General features: G+C 44.3%; 1 protein-coding gene across 2 annotated transcripts in view; it reads right to left on the minus strand.

Moving 5' to 3' along the window:
* Positions 1-1,456: 1,456 nt before the first annotated feature.
* LOC309555493 (ATP-dependent translocase ABCB1-like) overlaps positions 1,457-12,182 on the minus strand; it is a 148,070-nt gene continuing 137,344 nt past the window's right edge. For both annotated transcript variants that reach the window (XM_082257530.1, XM_082257529.1), the window contains one exon: positions 1,457-1,703. In XM_082257530.1, coding sequence (XP_082113656.1) covers positions 1,506-1,703 — 198 coding nt within the window. In that variant the 3' untranslated portion in view covers positions 1,457-1,505. The remainder of the gene's footprint in view (positions 1,704-12,182) is intronic.

The following is a 12,182-nucleotide window of genomic DNA, read 5'->3' on the forward strand; positions in this document are numbered from 1 at the left end:
AGCCCAGAACATGTGCAAGTAGGGTCATAGATGAGCCCGGCACCGAGGACATTGCGGGTCATGTGTCAGATACATCTTGTGGAGTCCCACAGGGGGTGTAATACACTCTATGCAGAAACTTGAGGATTATTAAGTTACACTGTAAATCTCGGTTCACACCATGAACTGCATTTGAATCGCACAGGAACCACACCGCATTCCTGTTTAATTCACATGCTATTCAGTGCGGTGCGATTTGAGCCCATTGAAAAAATAAAATAGTCTGGTGCGCTAAAACTTAAATACTATCACTGTGAAGTGATAAGGACCACAAGCATAACAACCTGTGAAAACTATTTCACAGGTTGTTATGCTTTTGGTCCTTATCACTTCACAGTAATAGCATTTAAGTTTTAGCGCACCAGACTATTTTATTTTTTATTTTTTATTCTCCAAATCAGGTATTTGGATCTTTGTTTGCAGCTTGTATATATATATATATATATATATATATATATATATATATTTATCAGAGCAACCTTTTTACACTTCTGATTTGAGCCCATTATTTTTGAATAGCTTCCAATTGCACCGGATCGCACCAAAGTCGTGCATGCACCAATATTGGAACCGCACTGCAACCAGATTGCATGGCACTTTTGCATGGTACACTGCATTTGTGACCTGCGTTTGTGGTGTCATTAAGATTGTGTTGACACATCGCAAGGGTATTGCAATTTAAGGACTCATGCACACAGGGTGTTTGAAAAAATGAGCTGCAAAGCCAGTTCTGACGCCAGGAAAAAGCATCTGTGAAAACGTGCTTTTAGGAGCATTTTGTATTGGCGTTAATGCACGTTTTAGCCACGTTTAGCAGTGTTAGCATTTAGCAGCCTTTCTCTGCCCTCTTCTACTTTCCAACCTCAAATCTAACTACTACAGCTTAAAAACATCTGACGTGGCCTAACCCTGTATGTGGCGTTAAGCAGCCTTTAGCAGCATCAGGCATTTTTACAGCTTAACGCTGCTGCTCCAGAATGCGGTGGCCCTGGGTTTTTTTTACAGCTTAAAAACGCCTATGCCACTTACAGCTCCTAAAAGCCTGTGTATGCATGAGGCCATAGAATAACATGGAGGGACGTTTTTAAGCTGCAAAAAAACACCCAAAAAAACGCTCGACACTACTAAAAGCAGCTGTAAAAACACCCTTCGTGCATAAGGTCTAAATGCGGTGTGGGAAACGCGCTTGGATCGCAGGGTTTCCCACTCCGCATAAGTGTGAACCTATACTTATGATAATATTACAAATGTTGGGATTGACAAAGATAATAAAGGTGAACCAGTGAAAGTTTTTTGTTAGTTGATCTGAACAAACTCTAGGAGTCCAAAACTTGCCTCTTGACAACTCTGACCTTTGATTGATCTCTGTGAACGTTTTTAATAATCGAATCCACTCAAAACCAGTGTATTATGTATTTTATATGAGTGATTTTTATAACACTGTCTGTAGTGATATGAACAGGCTGTTAGTGTGAGATCTGTGAGTTCACAAGGGCATAATATTCTTCTTGTTTATTCAGCAGTTGGTTGTGAGTGCCTTTTTCTACTACCTTCCCGTTCTTTACCACTGCGATGACATCGGCATTCTGCACTGTGGTGAGTCGGTGAGCAATCACAATGCATGTTCGCCCTTGCCTGGCATCATCCAGCGCTTGCTGTACAACCTGTTTACAATGAAACCAGATTTCATAATAGAGGATTAAAACGTTCTGATATTGCTTTACATTTGGGGAAATCCCACAATGCAATTAAAAAGGTGACACATACATTCAAGACAATCAAGTTTAAGGTTAAGTTAACCACTTACGGACCAGGCCTATTTCTGACATTTGTTATTTACAAGTTAAAAATCAGTATTTTTGATAGAAAATGACTTCGAACCCCCAAACATTAGATATATATATATTTTTTTAACAAAGACTCTGGAGAATAAAATGGCAGTCGCAATATTTTTTGTCATGCGGTATATGCGCAGCAATCTTTCAAGCGCAATTTTTTGGGAAAAAATAAATTTCACTGCATTTAAAAAAAACTAAACAGCTAAGTTAACCCAATTTTTTTCTATAATGTGAAAGATAATGTTACGCCAAGTAAATAGATATCCAACATGTCATGCTTCAAAATTGCACACGCTTGTGGAATGGCGACGAACATTGGTAATTAAAAGATCTCTATAGGCAATGCTTTAAAATTGCTACAGGTTACCTGTTTAGGGTTACAGAGGAGGTCTAGGGGTAGAATTATTGCTCTCACTGTAATGATCATGGCAATATCTCACATGTGTGGCTTAAACACCGTTTGCCGATGTGGGCAAGACTTGCGTATGCGTTTGCTTCTGCATGCGAGCTCAGAGGGACGGGGCACTTTACTTTTTTTTTTTTTTTTTACCTTTTTATTTTTTTTTCACTGTCCCTTTAAAAAAATCTTTTTTGATCACTTTTATTCCTATGTAGCAATATTTCCAGGCATTGGGCCTGATATGGGTCTGCCATTGTTAACGGTGACATTTCCAACACAGTTAAGTTGTGAACCCAAGTGTGAGAACTGAGACAATGAGCATCTTTTTGTTTTGTTTATTTTGTAATGGGATGGGAGAAGGGAATGAGTGGGATACTCCTCTGGCTCAACTACTGTAGGTTTAACTGGGACTCTTTACAGAAAAATGCCTCTTAGCACTGTCTTGACGCCAGCTGAATGCCGGCCAACTCTCCCTGGCGCTTGAAGATACTGTTCTGCTGAACTGTGCTAGAACTTCAACATTAACACACTGGTTAACTCAGAAGATCCAGGACTGTAGGACATTTGACTCCTGACACTCTGTTTAGCTCAAAAGTCTGGTGAACAGCTCCCTCCAGCCCTTCACTGACTGAGGTAGCTCCTTGTAACTGCTTGTGCTGCTGCAACTCTCAACACTGTACACTTCACACTGTACACTATACACATTAACTCCTCAGGCCCAACTGCTGGCGCCCTCTTTACACTTCAGGGTCCTCTGACTAGGCACCCCCTCTGAAACGTCAGGGTCCTCTGACTAGGCACCCCTCTGACACTTCAGGGTCCTCTGACTAGGTACCCCCTTTACCGCTAGCTAGCTCCTGGATCCCTTGGACCTTCACCGGAGTGGTCCTCTCAAACCTAGGCAGACCCCCAGGGGTAGCTCACAGTACTCACGAACTTGGAATGCTTTCCTGGAACTAGGCCCCTCTTGCTCCGCTACTCCTCAGCACACTGGATCCCTTCTGCTGCACAGCTCTCTCTCTGCACTATCAGGCAAGCCGCCTGAGACAACCGATTCTTCTGACAGGAGGAGAGACAGCGTGCGTCATGCGTTTCCTAAAAACTTATACCCACTCCCAGAATCCTTTGCAGCAGAATCTGCCTTCTGGGGTAGATACAGGCCTGAATGTGTCTCCGATTGGATTTCCTCCACTGCTCTATGAGGATCCGCTCATGGAGCCAGTGGGGAGACTCCCCCCTCAGCAGAGACACCTGGGAGACATGACAGCCTAGCTGAAATCCTGGCCCTGCTGTTAGGCAGCCCAAGGCCCACTATACTTTACCTAGCACCTACCTTGTAAGGTGCTACATCTATTACAAGGAATGTAAACATCCCTTGTAATAGAAATGAGCAAGACAGGCCCTCTTTAATGGGAGATCTGGGGTCAAAAAGACCTCAGATCTCACATCTACACCAAAAAGATAAAAAAATGTCAATTTTTTTCATCATGAAAACATTGTGCCCTTTAAGGCCGTTGGGACGTCGCTCCGATACTCCAAGGCCATAAAGTAGAGTGGGGCCCAGCTTGCCCTCACTTGACTTCCTGCCTAGGAGGGGAAAGGACCCGATCATTTTCTCCGCTACCAGCGGCTTTGGTAAGTGGGGAAAATTACCGGGAAGTGGCGGGAGGGGGGCACCTCTCCCGCCGCCCATAAAAGTGATCCCGCCGCTGGGACCACTTTTATGTGGAAGAAGACCGCCCACCCAGTAAAAAAATAGCTGCCATAACATCAAAGTAGCGACAGGTGGTTCAGAAGTGGTTAAAATTTAAAATCTGCAGCATTTTAAATATTGCAGCAATTTTTATATGTGTATAACCTACATGTACATATATTTATTTTTAAAGGATAAATTCACCTGTGGTTTTTGACCCGCCACCTTTAGTGACAGCAAGCCAGAAATCTCCTCCCTGAACTCGCTGCCACAAAACACTCCACCCACATCATTTATTCACAGAGTTCTTTTTGAACTGTTTCGTTTTTGAAGTTTTGTTTTGAACCACATCCAGTTCGCATAACATGTGTACCAGACCAGCTTTCAACCGAGCCGGTTCACATAGTATGTGGGTTGGTTGAGGTGCATATATTTTTTTTTTGCCTTAATGGACTCTTGCCTTAAAAAGGATTGCTTTCTGGACCTTCTGTATAAGGTATGCACACTATGGATGTAAGAGGAGCTCTGTACAGGAATTGTGTTGAAACAGTTTTTTTTAAAAAAAGGTACTGTATTTAGCAACTACCTCAGGAAAGGATCTTGTTTGTTCGCTTGCTTTGCCTGGTCTGAAGTCTCTTAAAGGGGTGCATGCACAGCGTATCAAAAGAACTGGGCTTACAACACAAAAAGTGGACTGAGCTAGAGGAAGATTCAATACATGGGTCCAACACACAGATTAGTATCCAGAGAAAGTTAATTTGCTGTTGCTAAAGTCTACAGTGCTTGCGTCATTGAGTAACATAGCCAATCAGACAGGAGATGGGTGACTGGCGAGAGTGTTGGTTCCTCTTGTAGTGGACAGGGTTGAGTGCTTGGCACCACTAAATTTGGCTGCAGCCATTTTAACTGTGGGCAGCTGAAGCTGCTGCTTATTCACTTCCAGGATTGACACAGAGGCACACAGACAGACATATATACACACACCCACACTATATATATATATATATATATATATGTATGTATATGTGTGTGTATATATATATATAAATGGATTTTTGTAAAATCTTACTGTAAAATCCTTTTCTCTTAGCTCATTGACAGACGTAGTCCTCGGTGATACAGCACCTTCGGGTTATGTTGCCTCCACAGGAGCAGGACTAGACAGGAAATTAAAATGCTCTGGCCACACCCTAGGGGCAGTCCCAGAGGGTATACCCTCTCTCTCTCTGCCTCAGCAAATCAGTTATGTCAAAAAGCAGTCTTTAGAGATTTTAACCCAACCCAACTCAAAAACAGAGGGGCGGGGACTACGTCTGTCAATGAGCTAAGAGAAAAGGATTTTACGGTAAGATTTTACAAAAATCCATTTTTCTCTATCGCTCATTGACAGACGTAGTCCTCGGTGATACAGCACCTTCGGGACGTCCCAGAGCAGTATCACAAATGAGGGGTAGGAAAATGGAAATCAAATCCCAATCTAGAAGGCCCAACCGGTGCCAACTAGAAGTTTACAATGCTCATCCTTAATGATGAGACTCAACAAAAAAGAAATTTTTCAAACAGAAAAAAACCCTCGAGGTAGACCACCGGTCTCCTCAAATTGCGGCCTGCAAAACCTTGCGGCCAAATGAGGCATCCGCCGATGCCATCACATCAATCTTATAGAATTTTGTAAAGGTATGTACCGACGACCAGGTGGCCGCCTTACATACCTGGACCACTGACGCCTGATGGCGAAAGGCCCAGGAAGTACTGAGCGCTCGAGTGGAGTGCGCCCTAACAGGGAACGGAGGACTCTGACCCTTAATAGAATAAGCCTGTACCACCGTCTGTCTAATCCATTTGGCAATGGTCGCGGCAGATGCAGGCAAACCCTTTCTGGGGCCATCCGTGATCACAAAAAGTGAATCCGTCTTACGGAATGATTCCGTAGCTTTCAGGTATGCCCTGATTGCCCGAACCACATCCAAGGAATGCAACGCATGTTCCCGATGATGCTTGGGCTGAGGACACAAGGAAGGTAGTACAATATCTTCATTCAGATGAAAATCTGAAACCACCTTAGGAAGAAAGGATGGCTTAGGATGAAGTACTACCTTATCCCTATGAATCACTAGGTATGGGGACTGGCATGATAATGCAGCCAGTTCTGACACCCTGCGAGCAGAAGTGATAGCCACCAAGAAGGCCACCTTCTGGGATAAAGTAAGCAAGGGAATCTCCCTGATGTTTTCAAAGGGAGGTTTCTGTAGAACTGACAAAACTAAATTAAGATCCCAGGGCGGTAAGGGCGCGCGGACTGGTGGAGCCAGGTGCCGCACCCCCTGGATGAAATTCCGCACCAAGGACTTGGTAGCTAAAGGTTTCTGAAAGAAGATTGCTAATGCTGAAACTTGACCCTTGATGGTGCTCAAGGCTAGCTTCTGCTCAACCCCTTGTTGCAAAAAAGCCAATATTCGAGTCACCGAATAGGTACGTGGAGGAAATCCTAAAGATTCGCACCACGCAATATAAGTCTTCCATGTGTGATAATAGACCTTGCTGGAAGTCGCTTTCCTTGCTTTAATAAGGGTAGGAATGACTGAAGCTGACAAACCTCTGTCCTTCAGTACTTGGGTCTCAATGGCCAGGCCATTAAAACCAGCGACTGTAAAGCACGATGGTAAATTGGTCCTTGAAACCACAGACACTCCCTGAGACGAAGTTCCCACGGAACGTCTGCGACTAGCATGTCCAAGTCGGCCAGGCCGGCTTGACGAGGCCAGCCTAGAATTTCTAGGACCACTGGCGCTGACTGGATCTGAACCAGGCGTCCCTAGAGCTATCTGGCCCCGACCATCCGAGAAAGTCTGGTCGTTTTCTGTTCCCACACATTTATCAGATACCTGATTACTATCAGGAAGGGTGATCTTTTCTGGTTGAACCTAAGGGACCGAAGTCACCCGGCTAGAGGCTTCTTGGCCTGTCTGGTCAACCAGATCCGATTCCTGTGGGGAATAGAGACTAATCTTAGGAAAAGGTAAAGGAAAAGATCTATTCAGGGAACGGTGACTACCGCTCCCTGTAGTACTTAAATGTTGGAAGGGAAGAATCGCACCGGTAGTAGTAGTTGATGCTCGATCTAATGTCCTGAATACCGGTGAAAACGTCCCCCCACCCTCAAACCGGGTGGGGGCGCACCTTCAGGCTGTGTACTCCTTTGCTTCGGGTTTGGCTGAGTTGGTCCTCTGTTTGTCCGACCAGCCTTTCTTGAACCCTCCTGGAGGAGTCTTGCCTTTCCCGCTTGTTCCAGCCGGGCGTGCGAACCCTTTATGGGCGGTAAAGAAAAGTCCTCGCTTGTTGCGAGGTCCCTTAACTTTAGCAGCCTGTGGCAAAAAAGTGCTCTTGCCCCCAGTGGCATCCTTAATGATTTCATCTAGGGTGGCCCCAAATAGACGATTCCCCTGAAAGGGGAGATTCGTCAAGGTCTTTTTGGAACCTAGGTCAGCTGACCAGCATTTTAACCACAGCACACGTCTGAGGATTACCGCTGACATAGATGCATGCCCTAATAGGGGAGTAGTGTCCAAGGCTGCGTCACAGATAAACTGTAGCCCTTGTATAATCTGTTCCATCAAATCAGATGTTTCCTGGGGAATATCTTTTCCCCTAAGGTCTTGGCGTACCAATCTCGCCCATTCCGTAAGTGTCTGGGAAACTAGACCAATAACAATTACTGGTCTAAATGCTGACCCTATCAGAGAGAAGATAGTGCGGGACTCTGCTTCCATCTTTCGATCCACCGGATCCTTAAAGGACGAAGTGTCCTCCACTGGGATAACCGTGGCTTTATTCAGCCTGGAAATAGGTGGATCCACCACTGGTGGTACCGTCCATTTCTTAATGAATGGATTCCTCAAACGGATAGCGTCTAGCAATACGCTTGGAAATAGTAAAGGTACGTTTAGAATGCTCCCATTCTCCTTTAATCTTATTACCAAAACACTTGGGTACAGGAAAAACCTTCACCGTTTTGATGGGCTTGTTAGTACCAAAAGGAATCTCTGTTTCAGTTGCTTCTGCCGGTAAAACCTCAAGTTTTAAGGTTTCCTGCACTGCCACAACTAGTGTGTCCACCAATGCTTCTTCCTGAATTATAGCGGGAGAAGAAACGTCCTCCTCACTGTCTGAGGGAGCTTTACCTGAGGTAACAGCCCTTGCAGAGGGACCTGCAACTGCAGTGACCATCTCTGAATCTGAGTCAGAGGTGTCAGATAATATAGGGGTAGGCGGGGGTCGCTTCCTTGACCCTCGTCCCTGACAGGCCGCCTCCACCCGAGCCACCATAGACTCCAAAATTGCTGTAAATGCCTCCACACTCTGTGCACCGGCGGGTCCCGTGGCCCCCTCGAGGGAAACAGGTGGGGGAATTTGTGTGGCAGGGTCCATGATTATTCCAGTAACTTCCCGGATAATATAATTCAAAATAAAAACTTTTTTTTTTTTTCCAGACCCCCAGCGCCACAAAAGCCCCTTAGTGTTACCTGCTAGGGATCCCTATCGATCGAGAGAGAGAGAGAGATAGACCCCCAGGCTCACCACTTGATGCTCAGAGTTTAACTGCAACAGGTTACAGCGCTGTCTTGACAAACAGGAAGTCTTTTGGCTGGCTGCCCAGGAAGAAAGGAGGCGGCTCCGCCCCTCTGCACGCCTTCCGGCGCCTCCCCTAGCTCCACGAGGTGTTTGGATCACCTCAAACATGGCCGCCCCCATGCTGGAGACACGAGGCTACGCCAAAATGGCGGCTCGTGCAATCCAGCAAAAAAAAATGGCGGCGGCCTGTACCGAATAGCGGTGTGCTGCAGGGCACACAACACTATCTCTGCATGGGGATTTGGCGTGGTTGGCGGTACCGGCCCTGGCGGACCGCATCACCGTTCGGAAGGCCTGCTATAGCTGGAGATTTGACTAGGAAGGCAGTCTACATGTCCGTGGCTTCTGACTGGTAGGTACCTTATTCTTTATCACCGTAAGATTCCCAGCCACTGATTACAATCTTTTAAACATGTATACAATTAGATTGTTAGCTCCCAAACCAAGCCTCCTGGCTTTTTTGCACATAAAATCACACTCAAAGTAGGGGGATCTGTGCCATGTTATAGGATAGAGGGGGACTCTATCTTACCATACAGAGAGGGGCCCGCGTTCACCACAAGACCCGTCAGGGGGAAAAGGGGGAACATACTACTCACCATACCGGAACCAGGCGGGCACCAACTCCTGACAGTACCCCTCTCCACCGGGGCGGGAGGGCTGTCGACCAATACTGACGCCGTGACTCATGGTCTTTGGCGTTTCAGCGAGACGTTTAACTCGCGGGGTCAGTCCCTTAATGGGACTTTTGTCGCAGCCGACCCAACGCGGAGCTATGGCCTGCACGCGCTCGTAGGCTGAACTGGGGTGACCACCGGATCTCAACATCCAGCCCGTCGCCCAGTTCAGCTTTCTTGCTTGAAGATCTCACAGGAACACTGGAGAAAAAAGCTGTCTAAAAAATCTTTTTAAGAAAAAAAATCTTGCCAGGACCGAAGATCCCAGCAAGGTATCTAGGTCCTTACTCCTAACTAGACAGAAAATAACTGATTTGCTGAGGCAGAGAGAGAGAGGGTATACCCTCTGGGACTGCCCCTAGGGTGTGGCCAGAGCATTTTCATTTCCTGTCTAGTCCTGCTCCTGTGGAGGCAACATAACCCGAAGGTGCTGTATCACCGAGGACTACGTCTGTCAATGAGCGATAGAGAAATATATATATATATATATATACACATACATACATACATACATACAATATCTCACAAAAGTGAGTACGCTCCTCACATTTTTGTAGAAATTTTATTATAACTTTTCATGTGACAACACTGAAGAAATTACACTTTGCTACAATGTAAAGTAGTGAGTAAGGATGATCGAACTTTTGAAAAGTTCGGTTCGACCAGAACACCCGAATTTTCCAAAAGTTCGGTTCGGATTTCAGAACCCCATTAAAATCAATGGGGCCCGAACTTCGGTAATCAAAAAACACCATTTTGAAGCCCTAAAACCCAATAAATGCCCCTAAAAAGTGCATAGGGTTCTGGGTCATGCCCCATTAACTATGAATCACACAAAAAAAAAGTTCTTAAAAATTGTCATTTTTGATAAAAAGCCAATTATTGAAAAAATTAAAAAAAAAAAGAGAGATTTTTTGATTTTTACTTTGGATTTAGTATCTGGGGGGTCTAAAAGGTGTGCATGTGAAGTTTCAGCTCTGTAGCATGTCCAGAACCATGAAAAAAAAAAAGATAATTTTTCAGTAGAACAGGGATGTGGGTCGGGACCCTCCTTTAACACCTACATAGTTACATAGTTACATAGTAGGTGAGGTTGAATAAAGACAATAGTCCTATATGATCTTTTTTTCTGGTTCTGGACATGCTACAGAGCTGAAACTTCACGGGCACACCTTTTAGACCCCCCAGACACAAAAGTTCTTAAAAATTGTCATTTTTGATAAAAAAGCCAATTATTGAAAAAATTAAAAAAAAAAAAAGAGAGATTTTTTGATTTTTACTTTGGATTTCAGATCTGGGGGAGGGGGGGTGTCTAAAAAGTGTACATGTGAAGTTTCAGCTCTGTAGCATGTCCAGAACCATAAAAAAAAAAGATCGTTTGTATTAGAAAACTTTCTGACAGGGGGTTGGCTTCGCTGCTGTAACACCTTGCCGGTTTAATAGAAGGCATTTTTTTGGGTTCTTTGCAGTCAGGAAAAACATCTGAACTCTTGTGTATAGTGGTACTGTGCACAAGTTCTGATGTTTTGCCTGCCTCCAAAAACCCCCAAAAAATGCCAGCAAAAACACACCTGGGCATTTTTTTTTTTGACGCTAGCGTTTTTTTTGGCATTTTTTGGGGTTCTTTTGAGGCAGGCAAAACATCTGAACTTGTGTATAGTGGTGTATATACACACATACATATATTTATATACACACCTAGACATATATAGGTGTGATAGTAGCAGAAATACAGTGGGTACGGAAAGTATTCAGACCCCCTTAAATTTTTCACTCTTTGTTATATTGCAGCCATTTGCTAAAATCATTTAGGTTCATTCTTCTTCCTCATGAATGTACACATAGCACCCCATACTGACAGAAAAACACAGAATTGTTGACATTGTTGCAGATTTATTAAAAAAGAAAAACTGAAATATCACATGGTCCTAAGTATTCAGACCCTTTGCTGTGACACTCATATATTTAACTCAGGTGCTTTCCATTTCTTCTGATCATCCTTGAGATGGTTCTACGCCTTCATTTGAGTCCAGCTGTGTTTGATTATACTGATTGGACTTGATTAGGAAAGCCACACACCTGTCTATATAAGACCTTCCAGATCACAATGCATGTCAGAGCAAATGAGAATCATGAGGTCAAAGGAACTGCCTGAAGAGCTCAGAGACAGAATTGTGGCAAGGGACAGATCTGGCCAAGGTTACAAAAAGATTTCTGCTGCACTTAAGGTTCCTAAGAGCACAGTGGCCTCCATAATCCTCAAATGGAAGACATTTGGGATGACCAGAACCCTTCCTAGAGCTGGCCGTCCGGCCAAACTGAGCTAGTGTGTTTTTCTGTCAGTATGGGGTGCTATGTGTACATTCATGAGGAAGAAGAATGAACCTAAATGATTTTAGCAAATGGCTGCAATATAACAAAGGGTGAAAAATTTAAGGGGGTCTGAATACTTTCCGTACCCACTGTATATTACTGTAAATGATTTCATTAGCGCAAGCATATATTTCTGCTACTATCACACCTATATATGTCTAGGTGTGTATATAAATATATGGATGTGTGTATATACACCACTATACACAAGTTCAGATGTTTTGCCTGCCTCAAAAGAACCCCAAAAAATGCCAAAAAAACGCTAGCGTCAAAAAAAAAATGCCCAGGTGTGTTTTTGCTGGCATTTTTTGGGGGTTTTTGGAGGCAGGCAAAACATCAGAACTTGTGCACAGTACCACTATACACAAGTTCAGATGTTTCTCCTGACTGCAAAGATCCCAAAAAAATGCCTTCTATTAAACCGGCAAGGTGTTACAGGAGCGGAGCCAACCCCCTGTCAGAAAGTTTTCTAATACAAACGATCTTTTTTTTTTCTGGTTCTGGACATGCTACAGAGCGGAAACTTCACA

The sequence above is a fragment of the Pelophylax lessonae genome, assembly GCF_965119305.1.
Source record: "Pelophylax lessonae genome assembly, chromosome: 5".
NCBI classification, from domain to species: domain Eukaryota; kingdom Metazoa; phylum Chordata; class Amphibia; order Anura; family Ranidae; genus Pelophylax; species Pelophylax lessonae.